The sequence below is a fragment of the Pristiophorus japonicus genome, unplaced genomic scaffold (genome assembly GCF_044704955.1).
Source record: "Pristiophorus japonicus isolate sPriJap1 unplaced genomic scaffold, sPriJap1.hap1 HAP1_SCAFFOLD_380, whole genome shotgun sequence".
Taxonomy (NCBI): Eukaryota; Metazoa; Chordata; class Chondrichthyes; family Pristiophoridae; genus Pristiophorus; species Pristiophorus japonicus.
Genome location: NW_027253653.1, coordinates 443335 through 460245, shown reverse-complemented (window position 1 = coordinate 460245; position 16911 = coordinate 443335). Strand labels below are relative to the sequence as shown.

General features: G+C 46.5%; 1 protein-coding gene across 1 annotated transcript in view; it reads right to left on the bottom strand.

Moving 5' to 3' along the window:
• LOC139250469 (probable G-protein coupled receptor 139) overlaps positions 1-16268 on the bottom strand; it is a 53688-nt gene extending 37420 nt beyond the window's left edge. The window contains exons 1-2 of the mRNA XM_070872872.1: positions 16118-16268; positions 11896-12767 (exon numbers count right to left, since the gene is read on the bottom strand). Of these exons, the coding sequence (XP_070728973.1) occupies positions 11896-12767; positions 16118-16268 (1023 nt within the window). The remainder of the gene's footprint in view (positions 1-11895; positions 12768-16117) is intronic.
• Between the last annotated feature and the right edge of the window lie 643 nt (positions 16269-16911).

Here is a 16911-nt window from a genome sequence, read left to right as displayed (position 1 = left end):
AAAACTGACTTCAAAAGCTTATTTAGATATGTGAAGAGATAAAGATTAGTGAAAACCAACATAGGTTCTTTGCAGTCAGAATCAGGTGAATTTATAATGGGGAACAAAGAAATGGCAGACCAATTGAACAAATACTTTGGATCTGTCTTCACTAAGGAAGATATATAACCTTCTGGAAATACTCGGGGTTCGAGGGTCTAGTGAAAAGGAGGAACTGAAGGAAATCCTTATTAGCCAGGAAATTGTGTTCGGGAAATTGATGGGATTGAGGCTGCAGAGCGACTTGGATAGGTTAGGTGAGTGGGCAAATGCATGGCAGATGAAGTATAATGTGGATAAATGTGAGGTTATCCACTTTGGGGTAAAAACAGAGAGACAGACTATTATCTGAATGGTGACAGATTAGGAAAGGGCAGGTGCAAAGAGACCTGGGTGTCATGGTACATCAGTCATTGAAGGTTGGCATGCAGGTACAGCAGGCGGTTAAGAAAGCAAATGGCATGTTGGCCTTCAAAGCGAGGGGATTTGAGTACAAGGGCAGGGAGGTGTTGCTACAATTGTACAGGGCCTTGGTGAGGCCACACGTGGAGTATTGTGTACAGTTTTGGTCTCCTAACCTGAGGAAGGACATTCTTGCTATTGAGGGAGTGCAGCGAAGGTTCACCAGACTGATTCCCGGGATGGTGGGACTGACCTATCAAGAAAGACTGGATCAACTGGGCTTGTATTCACTGGAGTTCAGAAGAATGAGAGGGGACCTCATAGAAACATTTAAAATTCTGACGGGGTTAGACAGGTTAGATGCAGGAAGAATGTTCCCAATGTTGGGGAAGTCCAGAACCAGGGGACACAGTCTAAGGATAAGGGGGAAGCCATTTAGGACCGAGATGAGGAGGAATTTCTTCACCCAGAGAGTGGTGAACCTGTGGAATTCTCTACCACAGAAAGTTGTTGAGGCCAATTCACTAAATATATTCAAAAAGGAGTTAGATGAAGTCCTTACTACTCGGGGGATCAAGAGGTATGGTAAGAAAGCAGGAATGGGGTACTGAAGTTGCATGTTCAGCCATGAACTCATTGAATGGCGGTGCAGGCTAGAAGGGCCGAATGGCCTACTCCTGCACCTATTTTCTATGTTTCTATGTTTCTATGAAGGCCGATAATTCCCCAGGGCCTGACAGGCTGCATCGCAGAGTACTTAAGGAAGTGGCCCTAGAATTAGTAGGTGCATTGGTGATCATTTCCCAACATTCTATTAACTCTGGTTTAGTTACTATGGACTGGGGGGAGAGAGAAAACTGGTAATTATAAACCGGTTAGCCTGACATCGGTGGTGGGGTAAATGTTGGAATTAATTATTAAAAATGAAATAGCAGCCCATTTGGAAAGCAGTGATAGGATTGGTCCAAGTCAGCATGGATTTATGAAAGGGAGATCATGCTTGACAAATCTTCTAGAATTTTTTGAGAATGTAACTAGTCGAGTGGACAAGGGAGAACCAGTGGCTGTGGTGTATTTGGTCTTTCAAAAGGCTTTTGACAAGTCCCACACAAGAGATTAGTGTGCAAAATTAAAGCACATGATATTGGGGACAATGTACTGACGTGGATAGAGAACTGGTTGGCAGACAGGAAGCAGAGAGTCGGGATAAAAAGGTCCTTTTCAGAATGGCAGGCAGTGATTAGTGGATTGCCACAGGGCTCAGTGCTGGGACCCCAGCTATTTACAAAATACATTAATGATTTAGATGGAGGAATTGAGTGTAATATCTCCAAGATTGCAGATGACACTAAGCTGGGTGGCAGTGTGAGCTGTGACGAGGATGCTAAGAGGCTGCAGGTTGACTTGGACAGGTTAGGTGAGTGGGCAAATGCATGGCAGGTGCAGTATAATGTGGATAAATGTGAGGTTATCCATTTTGGGGGCAAAAACTGGAAGGCAGAATATTAATCTGAATGGTGACAGATTAGGAAAAGGGGAGGTGCAACGAGACCTGGGTGTCATGGTTCATCAGTCACTGAAGGTTGGCATGCAGGTACAGCAGGCGGTGAAGAAGGCAAATGGCATGTTGGCTTCATAGTTAGAGGATTTGTGTATAGGAGCAGGGAGGTCTGACTGCAGTTGTACAGAACATTGGTGAGGCCACACCTGGAATATTGTGTTCAGTTTTGGTCTCCTGATCTGAGGAAAGATGTTCTTGCTATTGAACGAGTACAGCAAAGGTTCATCAGACTGATTCCTGGGATGGCAGGACTGACATATGTGGAGAGACTGGATCAATTGGGCTTGTATCCTCTGGAGTTTAGAAGAATGAGAGGGGATCTCATAGAAACATATAAAATTCTGACGAGATTAGACAGGTTAGATGCAGGAAGAATGTTCCCATTGCTGGGGAGTTCCAGAACCAGTGGTCACAGTCTAAGAATAAGGGGTAAGCCATTTAGGACCGAGATGAGGAGAAACTTCTTCACTCAGAGAGTGGTGAATCTGTGGAATTCTCTACCGCAGAAAGTTGTTGAAGTCAGTTCGTTCGATATATTCAAAAGGGAGTTGGATGGGGACCTTACGGCCAAAGGGAGCAAGGGGTATGGAGAGAAAGCAGGGATGGGTTACTGAGGGAATGATCAGCCATGATCTTATTGAATGGCGGTGTAGGCTCGAAGGGCCGAATGGCCTACTCCTGCAACTAATTTCGATGTTTCCACCTTTCTCACACTTCTCTGAACTAAATTCCATTTGCCACTGCTCTGCCCAGCTGACCAGTAGATTGATCTCCTCCTGCAGCCCATGACTTTCCTCTTCATTATCAAACACACAGCCAATTTTAGCATTGTCTGCAAACCTCTTAATCCTACTCCCTATATTCAAATCTAAATCATTGATATATGCCACAAAAAGCAAGGGAACCAGTACTGAGCCTTGCGGAACCCAACTGGAAACATCCTTACAGTCACAAAAACATCCATCAACCATTACCCTTTGCTTCCTACCTCCAAGCCAATTTTGGAGCCAACTTGTCACTTTGCCCTGTATCCCATGGGCTTTAATCTTCATGACCAGTCTACCATGTGGGACCTATCAAAAGCCTTGCTAAAGTCCATATGTATTACATCGTACGCTCTACCCTCATCGACCCTCTTGGTTACTGCCTCAAAAAAGTCAATCAGTTTAGTCAAACAGGATCTTCCCTTAACAAATCCGTGCTGACTGTCCCGAATCAATCCTTGCCTATCCAAATGCAGATTTATCCTGTCTTTTAGCATTTTTTCCAATAGTTTTTCCAACTCTGACATTAGGCTGACAGGCCTGTAAATGGGTGGAGCTGCGGAATACCAAGGGGCAGAAAACGTTAGTGGGAGTTGTGTACAGACCACCAAACAGTAGTAGTGATGTTGGGGACAGCATCAAACAAGAAATTAGGGATGCATGCAATAAAGGTACAGCAGTTATCATGGGTGACTTTAATCTACATATTGATTGGGTTAACCAAACTGGTAGCAATGCGGTGGAGGAGGATTTCCTGGAGTGTATTAGGGATGGTTTTCTAGACCAATATGTCGAGGAACCAACCAAGGAGCTGGCCATCCTAGACTGGGTGATGTGTAATGAAAAGGACTAATTAGCTGTCTTGTTGTGCGAGACCTCTTGGGGAATAGTGACCATAATATGGTAGAATTCTTTATTAGGATGGAGAGTGACACAGTTAATTCAGAGACTAGGGTGCTGAACTTAAGGAAAGGTAACTTCGATGGTTTGAGGCGTGAATTGGCGAGAATAGACTGGCAAATGATGCTTAAAGGGTTGACAGTGGATAGACAATAGCAAACATTTAAAGGTCACATGGATGAACTTCTGCAATTGTACAACACTGTCTGGAGTAAAAATAAAACGGGGAAAGTGGCTCAACCGTGGCTAACAAGGGAAATTAAGGATAGTGTTAAATCTAAGGAAGAGGCATAGAAATTGGCCAGAAAAAGCAGCAAACCTGAGGACTGGGAGAAATTTAGGATTCAGCAGAGGAGGACAAAGGGTTTAATTAAGAGGGATGAAAATAGAGTACGAGAAGAGGCTTGCCGGGAACATAAAATCTGACTGCAAAAGCTTCTATAGATATGTGAAGAGAAAAAGATTAGTGAAGACAAACGTAGGTCCCTTGCGATCGGAGTCAGGTGAATTTATAATTGCAAGTTGGCTCCAAAATTGGCTTGGAGGTAGGAAGCAAAGGGTAATGATTGATGGATGTTTTTGTGACTGGAAGGATGTTTCCAGTGGGGTTCCGCAGGGCTCAGTACTGGATCCCTTGCTTTTTGCGGTATATATCAACAATTTAGATTTGAATATAGGGAGTTATGATTAATGCTTTTGTTCTGCATCCTTTTTTAAATAGGGGCGTTACATTTGCGGTTTTGCAATCCACTGCGACCGCCTCAGAATGCAGGGAATTTTGGTCGATTACAACCAAAGCATCCACTTTTGCTGCCGCTACTTCTCCGAAGATGTAGGCGTCAGGTCCACGGTGTAGTGTCCCTGCACCTTACTACAAACTCACACATGGCATGGATATATCAGACACGGTCACTCTGTGACCTTCACCTTTAACCCAGGACCAAGGAGTGTTGACCCTGGGTGGGACCTCCCCTTTTATACCTGGAAACCCAGGTGAGGAGTGTCTCCCGCAAGTTCACCCCCCTGTGGTCAGGGTGTGCATTTCTAGGGTACAGGTACAGGGTGCATGAGTTACAGTTACATGACTATGTCATTGCAAGATGGTGAAATACATGACATCACCTCCCCCCTTGAGACTTTTAGTTTCAGAGGTTAAGTCTATCGGGTGGTCTGTGCTCTCTCGTGGAGCGCTGCAGTTGTGGCTCTGGTGGCTGAGCCTCAGCACGTGTCTGTGTCACTTGAGGTGATTCCGGCCTGTCCGGGCTGGCCACAGGGACTGTGCATGCTGAGGGCTGTCTTTGTTGCTCGTACGCTGGCAGTGGTGTGGGTGCTATCTCATCATGCTCTTCATCCGATTCCTCCGTGTCTGCACTGAACCTTGTCTTTACTTGGTCCAAGTGTTTGCGGCATAGCTGCCCATTGTTTAGTCTGACCACCATGACCCTATTTCCTTCTTTGCCAATTACGCTGCCCTCAAGCCACTTGGGTCCCAAAGCATGGTTAAGAACAAATAATGGGTCATCTATTTCTATACACCTCCCCCTTGAGCCTCGATCATGGAGATCGGTTTGGGACTGGCGCTTGCCCTCAACAATGTTTGCCAGGGCTGGGTGAATGAGGGACAGCTGCGTCTTGAGCGTGCGTTTCATGAGGAGTTCCGCAGGCGGGACTCCCGTGAGCGAGTGTGGCCGGGACCTGTAGGCCAGCAGGAGGCGCGATAGTCGGTACTGAAGGGTGGGACCTTGGATTCGTAGCATGTCCTGCTTTATGACTTGGACCACGCGTTCCGCCTGGCTATTGGAGGCCGGCTTGAACGGCGCTGTCTGGACGTGCTTGATCCCATTGCCCGACATAAACTCCTGAAATTCATGGCTGGTAAAACATGGGCCATTGTCGCTGACCAGGATATCCGGCAAACCGTGGGTCGCGAAAACCGTACGCAGACTCTCCACGGTGGTGGATGTCATGCACGAGTTTAATATGATGCACTCGATCCACTTCGAGTATGCATCGACAACGATCAGGAACATTTTCCCCATGAACGGGCCCACGTAGTCTATGTGAATACGTGACCATGGGCTGGTGGGCCAGGGCCACAGGCTGAGTGGGGCCTTCCTGGGGGCATTGCCCAGCTGAGCACACGTCGTGCATCTGTGAACCCAGTGTTCCAGGTCTGAGTCAATCCCTGGCCACCATACATGTGACCGGGCAATGGCCTTCATTAACACGATGCCAGGGTGCTCGCTGTGGAGTTCCCTGATGAACGCTTCCTTTCCTTTCTGGGGCATGACTACCTGGCTGCCCCATAGCAGGCAGTCGGCTTGGATGGGGAGCTCATCCATCCGTCTCTGAAACGGTCTGACCTCCTCGCGGCACGTTCCGTGTGCGGGCACCCAGTCTCCAGTCAGGACACATTTCTTTATCATGGATAGGAGGGGGTCCCTGTTGGTCCAGAGTTTGATCTGGCGGGCTGTGATGTGGGAGCCCGCAGTGTGAAAAGTCTCAACGGCCATGACCATCTCAGCGCTCTGCTCCGACGTCTCCTCGGTGGTGGCCAGTGGGAGCCTGCTGAGTGCGTCAGCGCAGTTTTCGGTGCCTGGCCGGTGCTGTATGAGGTAGTTATACGCAGCCAGCGTGAGGGCCCAGCGCTGTATGTGAGCTGATGCATTAGCATTGACAGCCTTGCTGTCGGACAACAAGGATGTTAACGGCTTGTGGTCCGTCTCTAGCTCGAACCGTCTACCGAAGAGGTACTGGTGCATCTTTTTCACACCGTACACACACGCGAGTGCCTCCTTCTCGACCGCGCTGTATCCACGCTCTGCCTGGGAGAGCGACCTGGAGGCGTAAGCCACTGGTTGGAGTTGGCCGTCATCGTTACCCTGCAACACACACCCAACCCCGTAGGATGACGCCTCGCATGTTAAAACCAGTTTTTTACAGGCGTCATACAAAGTCAACAGTTTGTTGGAACACAGCAGTTCCTCGCCTTATTGAAAGCCCGTTCTTGACAGTCCCTACAAAACCATTCACAACCTTTACGCAGGAACATGTGTAACGGCTCCAACAATGTGCTTCAGTTCGGCAGAAAGTTCCCGAAATAGTTCAAAAGTCCCAGGAATGATCACAGCTCCGACGTGTTTCCAGGCCTGGGTGCCCGGCGAATCACCTCAGTTTTTGATTCAGTGGGCCGGATCCCGTGTACAGCAACCCTCCTGCCCAAAAACTCGATCTCTGGGGTCAAAAACACACACTTGGCCTTTTTCAGCCGCAAGCCTACCCGATCCAATCGGCGTAGCATCTCCTCCAGGTTGTGGAGGTGTTCCTCGGTGTCTCGACCCGTTATGGGAATGTCGTCTTGGAACACAATCGTTCCAGGGGTGGACTTGAGCAAACTTTCCATGTTTCTCTGAAAGATAGCTGCTGCCGAACGAATGCCAAACGGACACCTGTTGTAGATAAATAATCCCTTGTGTGTCGTGATGATGGTCAGAAGCTTGGGTTCTTCAGTCTGTTCCTGAGTCATGTCGGTCAAAGTGAGGTCCGGCTTCGTGAACAGCTTACCACCTGCCAGTGTGGCAAAAAGGTCCTCCGCTCTCGGGAGCGGGTATTGGTCTTGCAGTGACACTCGGTTGATGGTGGCTTTGTAGTCGCCACAAATCCTGACCGAGCCGTCTGCTTTAACGACAGGAACGATGGGACTGGCCCAGTCGCTGAATTCAACGGCCGAAATTATGCCCTCTCTGAGCCTGTCCAATTCACAATCAATATTTTTATGCATCACATACGGCACTGCTCTGGCCTTGTGGTGCACTGGTCTGGCGTCCGGAGTGATGTGTATCACTACTTTAGTGCCCTTGAACGTTCTGACACTGGGTTGAAACAGTGACCCGAATTTTTGCAGGACCTGTGAGCATGAACTTCACTCCACGGATGAAATGACATGCACATCCCCCCATTTCCATTTCATCCCAGCTAGCCAACTCCTCCCCAAAAGCGCGGGGCCATTTCCCGGAACGACCCAGAGTGGCAGCCGGTTCTGTGATCCATTATATGTTACCACCAAGTTTGCACTGCCCAGCACTGGGATGATCTCTTTGGTGTAAGTCCGTAGCTGCGTCTCAATGCGTTCCAGTTTGGGCCTGCTAGCTCTGTGTGGCCATAGTCTCTTAAATTGTTGGGCGCTCATGAGTGACTGGCTCACTCCCGTATCCAGCTCCATGTGCACCGGGATGCCATTCAGTAAGACTTGCATCATCATGGGTGGCGATTTAGTGTATGAGCTGTGGACGTCAGCCATGTGAACCCGCTGAACTTCAGCATCCATGGCTTTACCCCAGGCATCATCCTGCATTGCAGATCCCTCGTCTGGTTCCTCTGTCTCGCAGATTAGCCTCGCTACTGCCTTTTTGCACATCCTGGCCAAGAGTCCACTGACATTACAAATCCTTCAGGTATATTGCTGGAACCTGCAGCTTCTTGCAGTGTGTCTACCCCCCACATCTCCAGCATGAGCTGAGATTGAGATTGCGGTTAACAAAAGGACTATTACCCGGCATTCCCCTCTGATTGCCCATTTGGCTGTTTCTAAGCACTCTGATGGTGGGTGTTAATGGTCCTATCGTGGGACGCATTGTTCCTCGAGATGGCATGAATTGCCGATCCCCTCTCCATTGTCCTTGTTGCAGGCCCACCCTAGAGCCTGTTGCTGCCTGGGTGGTTTCAAAATGCCCTTGCCTGCCTGCGGGGTCCCGAGCAGTTTTCACCATGTTAACTCCCTGGTCCATCGCCACGTTGGGACCAGGGTTGCGTGCGTAAATTTGCTTGGTCTCCTCTTCCCCTGCCATAAAGGTCTGAGCTTTCAACGCCGCCCCTTCTAAGGTCAAGTTCTTGGTCTCTATGAGCTTCCTGGAAATGCTGGCATGATAAATGCCCTCGATGGCAAAAGTCCCTTAATATCTCCCCCTGCAGGCATCAGAGAACTTACAGAAATTGGCCAAGCACCGCAGTTCAGCCACGAAGTCTGAGACATTTTGTCCCTCCCGGTGCCGGTGAGAGTAGAACCGGTGCCGGGCCATGTGTACACTACTTGCCGGCTTGAGATGCTCACTGATCAGTTGGCTGAGCTCTTCAAAAGACTTGTCCGCTGGCTTTTGGGGTGCGAGCAGATCTTTCATCAGTGCATACGTCTGTGGACCACAGCTGGTTAGTGGATGCATACGTCTGTGGACCACAGCTGGTCAGTAGATGCATACGTCTGTGGACCACAGCTGGTCAGTAGATGCATACGTCTGTGGACCACAGCTGGTCAGTAGATGCATACGTCTGTGGACCACAGCTGGTCAGTAGATGCATACGTCTGTGGACCACAGCTGGTCAGTAGATGCATACGTCTGTGGACCACAGCTGGTCAGTAGATGCATACGTCTGTGGACCACAGCTGGTCAGTAGATGCGCCCTCCGCTTGTCAGACGCTGCCTCTTCCAGCCAGTCCTTTGTGGCAAAGCTCTGCTGGAGTCTTTCCATGAAGTCATCCCAGTCCTCACCCACACAGTAACGTTCCTCTGTGCCACCGGTGGCCATCCTCGTGGTTTGGTGATTCCCGTTTCTCGTCGCCAAATGTAGTGTCCCTGCACCTTACTACAAACTCACACGAGGCATGGATATATCAGACACGGTCACTCTGTGACCTTCACCTTTATTGCCAGGACCAAGGAGTACTGACCCTGGGTGGGACCTGCCCTTTTATACCTGGAAACCCAGGTGAGGAGTGTCTCCCGCAAGTTGACCCCCTGTGGTCAGGGTGTGCATTTCTAGGGTACAGGTACAGTGTGCATGAGTTACAGTTGCATGACCAAATCATTACAAGATGGTTAAATACATGACACAGGGAACTTGTACGCCTTTAGTCCCATTATTTTACTGAGTACTACTTCATTAGCGATAGTGATTGTATGAAGTTCCAACCTCCCTACAGCCCCTTGCTTATCCACTATTGGGGTGTTTCAGTGGCTTCTACAGTGAAGACGGATACAATATATTTGTTGAATGTCTCTACCATTCCCCAGTCTCATCCTCCAGGGGAGGAATATTTACTTTAGCCACTCTTTTCCTTGTTATGTACCTGTAGATACTCTTACTGTGTTTTTATATTTTGTGCTTGTTTACTTTCATACTCTATCTTCCCTCTCTTTGTCAATTTTGTATTTGTTCTTTGCTGGCTTTTAAACGTTTCCCAATCCTCTGGTCTCCCACTGATCTTGGCCCATTGCAGGCCCTTGTTTTCAATGTGATGCCATCCCTTATTTCCTCAGTTAGGCACGGATGGTTGTCCCTTCTCTTACAGTCTTTCCATCTCATTGCGATATATTTTAGTTGCGAGTTAAGAAATATCTCCTTAAATGTCTACCACTGATCATCAACCGTCCCGTACTTTAATCTATTTTCCCAGTCCACTTGAGCCAACTCTGCCCTCATACCTTTGTTTTCTCAATAATTTAAGCTTAGGTCACTGGTTTGAGAAGTATCTTACTCACCGCCCAAAAGAATTTCAAATTGAACCATGTTATGGTCATTCATTTCACTGTACCAGATCTAAGATAGCCTGCTCGCTGGTTGGATCCGCAATATGCTGTTCAAGGAAACCATCCAGGATACACTCTATGAACTCTTCCTCGGTGCTACGCTGGCCAATTTGCTTTGTCCAATCAATATGTAGGTTAAAATCGCCCAGGATTCTTTCGGTGCATTTATTACAAGCCTCCACCTGCCACGATCTTGCATGGCAGAGCAGGCTCGAGGGGATCAATGGACTAATCGTGCTCCTATTTACTGCAAAAGCTTCCACAGATATGTGAAGAGAAAACGATTAGTGAAGACAGACGTAGGTCTCTTGCAGTCAGATTCAGGCCCTGATGTAAAGCCTGGCCGACAGGAGCTGCCATCGTACCTGGTGTTGGAACTCCTCCTTACCATGCTGGGTTGTGGGGATTGGTGCAGGGCCGGGCCGAGTGGCTCCCCCTAGCCACTCACTCACTGCTTTGGTGAACAAACCTCTATCTGCTGCTGACCTCGACTCTCGCTGTAACTCACCTGGCCTCACTTCTGGGAAGGGGAAGGTCAGTGACATCAACCAGCCAATGGGAATAGATCCTGCCGCCAGCTTTGTGCTGGGTACCAGAGCTGTATATGCTGTGCCGAGCGCGAGTGAGGACATCCATATGTGAGGCAGGGAGGGGTCCTGAGGAACACTACCCCATTGTCTAGGCAACGGATGTCGCCACCTTAGTGCAGGCGGGAGACCAGCTACTCTAGGTGGTACTTTAGGGGGTGCCATCCTTTTGCAGGTCACTGCTGACCTTGCAGAGGATCCTGACAGATTGTCACTCCCCGCCCAGGGAGCCCTGTGTAGACAGTGTGTGAGTGAGTGTGATAATATTCACCATGAGGGAGAGTGGCTCGGACACAATGGGCCTTAAATTCCGGCCTCACCAGGTCAGGCCCAAGTGTGCATGCCCCGGAAACCGGCTTTTCCGATCTGTCAAAGATTTCTCCATATGGATTCTCCACATCCCGGGGAGAAGACCATTTGTGTGGGTGAGATTGGGTCATTTGCCCAAATCATGCCCAGAGAATGTCCTTCAAACTCTTAAACCAGGTAAAAGCAGGTCGATACATTACTTTTACCAGTGTAAGAGTTCTAAAACAGATCAAAAATAAACTGAAATACATATTTTTACAGTAAAAACCCTTTCCACCAAGGATCATTTATTTTAAACCTTATTGAAACATGTTAAAAAAATTCCAAAACATTTTTTTAACAAAACATTTAATTGACTTTAATTTCAATTAATTTTAAATATGTGATGTGTTTTTAATTTATTCTGTTGCTTTTCAATATTGAGGTGTTTATTCACATTGATAATAATGGGAACTCTGAAAAAGCGAGTTGCTATTATTATCACTGAGAATACTGCAGCGTGATTGGTGCTTCAGGCCCATGTGACTCCAGCTTTACTGTACGTATGGGGAAGGCCATTTCCCTAACGCTACACATGGAATGAAGGTCTCGGATGGGAATCGAAGGTTTACGTAAAATATCCTCCGGTCGGAGGCATTTGTCCGAAGGAAGCCCCCAACCGGGATTTCCCCCCCATTATCTGGTGGCATTGAGTTCTGAGGCTGTAAAGTCTCTGCTGCTTCTTATCGTTTAATGCATTTTACAATTACAACAAAGGGATATTTCAGCACATTCTTCCACTGCTCCCGGAACTTAGTCTGTGTCACGGCGTAAATCCCAGTGTTTGTACAGCAACTCAGCTGCTGCAGCATGAATCCTAGTTCATTTACTAACGTAGGTATAAATACAAGATGTGAAATCCAAACAAGCCGGTTTGCCACAAGAACCACCATATACATTGCCCATAGCAGGATGAAATTCCCCGAGATAACAAACAATAAAATCATGGATTTCCTGCGACTCTCCATCTCGGGGTCTCTGGGACTCTCCCCACTGCTGTGACCCCGGAGTCTCCTGCGAGCTCTGCTGGCCAGTAAAATGTGTCTGACAGTGAGAGCATTGAGCAGCAGGATCAGAATAAATGGGACACACGGGGTTAGAATATAATGAAGTAGTTCGAATGCTCCCCAGCCCAGTGATGTATAATTAGTGTAATACACATCACAAAACCAGGGGTTGTTACCAAGCACATACCTACTCATGAACATAAAATACCAGGGTATGTTCTTTAAACAGCTCAGCACAGTCACTGTTCCCAGAACCACAGCCGCCGTTCTCTCGGTGCAATATTTAGTTTTCAGCTTCTGGCAACAAATGGCCACAAATCGATCGAAGGTGAAAGTGATGGTGAACCAGACAGAACAGTCTGTGGCTGCATAGAGCAGGACGGCGTGGATATTACACAGGGGGATGGACTTCACGAAAATAAACTGTTCCTCATAACGAATTGGAATGTGCCTCAGTATCAGATCCAGGATCACGACCAGTAGATCCGCTGTTGCCATGGCCACCAGGTAACGAGTGACACATTTGGAGAGTCCACACTTTCCCCGGGACAGGATCACTATCGTCACTAAGTTCACTGTGAGGAAAGGAAATAACCAGTTAAATTAAACATCAGGCTGGGAGCAAGAGCAGAAGATTGATGGGATTCGGTCTGCAATCTGCAAATCATTAGTGACATGAAATGATATAATCTAATTCTCGTACCTGAGGAAATGAATGCAGTGTTTATTGCAAAAATAATAAGGAATCAATAAATGAAATGGGGATAAAGACAACATGAAATGAACAGATGTTTGATCAATGAGACATTAAATGATAGATCTACCTTTAGCTCAGCAGACAACAACACTGCCCAAGGTAACAGGGACACACGGGTCAAGAACCTCTCAGGAAGCCTTCGTGTCCCGGGATCAGTCAGCACCGAGAGCGGTGAGATTCACTTCTGTGCCGCTGTGTTGGTGGGAGGGGGCGGTGATGGGGGGAGAGGGAGGGAGACCCTCATTGTATTCTTGCTCCTGCTGAGGATATGGATTCGAATTCGAACTGAAAGTGAGTGTAACAGAAATAAACATCGACTGCAATTGTGGCGTGCAATAATTACAGGTGGTTCTACTTAAAATGTATGAAGCTAATATGACGATGTTAGGTTATTAAATACAAATGTACAGCAGTTAGAAAGATAACTGGGCTGCAGGAAGTGTATTGAACAATGAGCTTTACACTTTTTTGTTGAAATTGTTGTTCATTGAAAGTAAGAATTTCCGAATAACATGGCAAAGAATGGACTCTGAATAAAATAAATGGTTATCATTGACCAGGGAATGTCCAACTAAATGCTTTGTTTTAGCATCGAAATCGGACGACTTATTCCACAGGTAAAGTGCTGCCCAATGTTTCTGTAAAGTATCTGAACACAAATGGATATGAGTTATTCTTGTTTTCTTTCACATGTTGCTTTCCAACTTGTGCATCGTATATTGGATGGAAAAATATCAAAGGATTGTTTGATCATTAATACTTCAGTTACAATCAGCTGACATTCTTTATGCTGAATGAAAGCAGGGTACAACAGCATTTAGTGAGAATGCAAATGACCCTGATAAATCTGTTCCAACCATCAGAAGCAGTGGCAGTAATGCAGAACTGGAGAATGTGGAAAATGAGGCACTGGCTGGAACTGAATGATTCGAAACATAGAAACATAGAAAATAGGACCAGGAGTGGGCCATTCGGCCCTTCGAGTCTGCACCACCATTCAATATGATCAAGGCTGATCCTCTATCTCAACACCATACCCCGCTTTTCCCTCATACCACTGGATGTCCTTTATAGAAATATAGAAAATAGGAGAAACATAGAAAATAGGAGATATTTCAGTGATTTAAGAAGATGTGTATGATCTGTCAGGATTTGTTCTTCGCACTGTGTGTAAGTAAACATGGCGAGCATTCGGTGAACACAACAGTAAAATACTGTGGATGATGAACGTCCGAAATAAAAATAGAAAATCCGAGATATAATCAACAGGTCAGGCAGCATCTGAGGAGAGAGAAACACAGTGACTGTTTCAGGTCAATCACCTGTCGTCATTTGGTGACAAGTTCCCGAAACGCAGAAAACCTGCTTCTGATCTGATCCAAATGTGCAGTGTAGTGAGGATTCTGAAATTCGGGAAATAAAGTGTCTCAACCAATATCTTTGCTTGAGTTCAAAACAGAACATTTGAATCTTGATGGCACAATATCATTTAAAGAATCAATAGCCGACAGCACGGTGATGGACAGTAGTGAGGTAACAGATGCACTAACAGTGAGGTACCAGATACACTAACAGTGAGGTACCAGATACACTAACAGTGAGGTACCAGATACACTAACAGAGAGGTACCAGATACACTAACAGTGAGGTACCAGATACACTAACAGTGAGGTCCAAGGGACACTAACAGTGAGGTACCAGATACACTAACAGTGAGGTCCTAGGGACACTAACAGTGAGGTACCAGATACACTAACAGTGAGGTACCAGATACATTAACAGTGAGGTACCAGATACACTAACAGTGAGGTACCAGATACACTAACAGCGAGGTACCAGATACACTAACAGTGAGGTACCAGATACACTAACAGTGAGGTACCAGATAGACTAACAGTGAGGTACCAGATACACTAACAGTGAGGTACCAGACACACTAACAGTGAGGTACCAGATACACTAACAGCGAGGTACCAGATACACTAACAGCGAGGTACCAGATACACTAACAGTGAGGTACCAGATACACTAACAGTGAGGTACCAGATACACTAACAGTGAGGTACCAGATACATTAACAGTGAGGTACCAGATACACTAACAGTGAGGTACCAGATACACTAACAGTGAGGTACCATGGACACTAACAGTGAGGTACCAGATACACTAACAGTGAGGTACCATGGACACTAACAGCGAGGTACCAGATACACTAACAGTGAGGTACCAGATACACTGACAGCGAGATACCAGATACACTAACAGTGAGGTACCATGGACACTAACAGCGAGGTACCAGATACACTAACAGTGAGGTACCAGATACACTGACAGTGAGATACCAGATACACGAACAGTGAAGTACCAGATACACTAACAGCGAGGTACCAGATACACTAACAGTGAGGTACCAGATACACTAACAGTGAGGTACCAGATACACTAACAGTGAGGGACCAGATACACTAACAGCGTGATACCAGATACACTAACAGTGAGGTACCAGATACACTAACAGCGAGGTACCAGATACACTAACAGCGAGGTACCAGATACACTAACAGTGAGGTACCAGATACACTAACAGTGAGGGACCAGATACACTAACAGCGTGATACCAGATACACTAACAGTGAGGTACCAGATACACTAACAGCGAGGTACCAGATACACTAACAGTGAGGGACCAGATACACTAACAGCGTGATACCAGATACACTAACAGTGAGGTACCAGATACACTAACAGCGAGGTACCAGATACACTAACAGTGAGGTACCAGATACACTAACAGCGAGGTACCAGATACAGTAACAGTGAGGTACCAGATACACTAACAGCGAGGTAGCAGATACACTAACAGTGAGGTACCAGATACAGTAACAGTGAGGTACCAGATACACTAACAGTGAGGTACCAGATACACTAACAGCGAGATACCAGATACACTAACAGCGAGGTACCAGATACACTAACAGCGAGGTACCAGATACACTAACAGCAGTGAGGATGTACCAGTATTTTTAAACAACAACATGTACGTAAACAAAATGCAACACTTTGAAAGCCAGAATACCATTAATAACTGATTATCCCCGGTTATAGAGCAAGAATGTTATTACAGTGAAACATGGTTTATATATTTAATAACTGAAAATAGATACTTACTCGGAACACCAAAAGCAGTGATTAGAGGATAGTAAATACGTTGTATTTTCATCAATACTCCTGTTATCTTCTCATCTAGACGCCAACTAGCAACTATGGCTAGAAATTCATCAGTCATGGGAGGCGCTGGTGGGATGCGAGACACAACCATGACTTCCCTTCTGTGACTCTCTTTTGGTGTCTGTGCTGGAGGAGACCTGCTGATTGTGTGAGGTGAAACATTGAAGGGCGCTCCTTACATCGAGCAGAGGGAAATCCCCGATGACATCATTAGGCATCACTGTAACTGACATTAATCACAGACATTGAACAAACAGACTCATTGAACCATTGTCACCACAATATTTCACTGCAACTTAATCCAGCTCACCGTATTGTACACAGTTTTAAATTAAAAGTGAGATAATGTGCGATTTTTTTTACCCACCCATAAAATACCGAGGACAAAGATAACATAGTTTATATTTCTGTATTGAATTAAAACTGAGAACAAAAGATGAGAAAGTGACAGAAACAAAGGAGGGATAAAAGATGAAAAGACAGATTGCAGCAATCTTGTTCTCTGATGCATTGGATCCCAGGCCACCAGGGTCAAAACATTCCCAATCAATAAATGTTCCCAAACGGCAGTATCTGAGCGATGGTCGCTGTAATGGATCAATGGGACTCACGTACGTGACACAACTCCAGCCTCAATCCAGGAATTCCATTCCTAGGCCCTCGAGATTACAGTCCTTCCACTTCAGTCCAGGAATTCCATTCCTAGCCCTCTAGATTACAGTCCTTCCACTTCA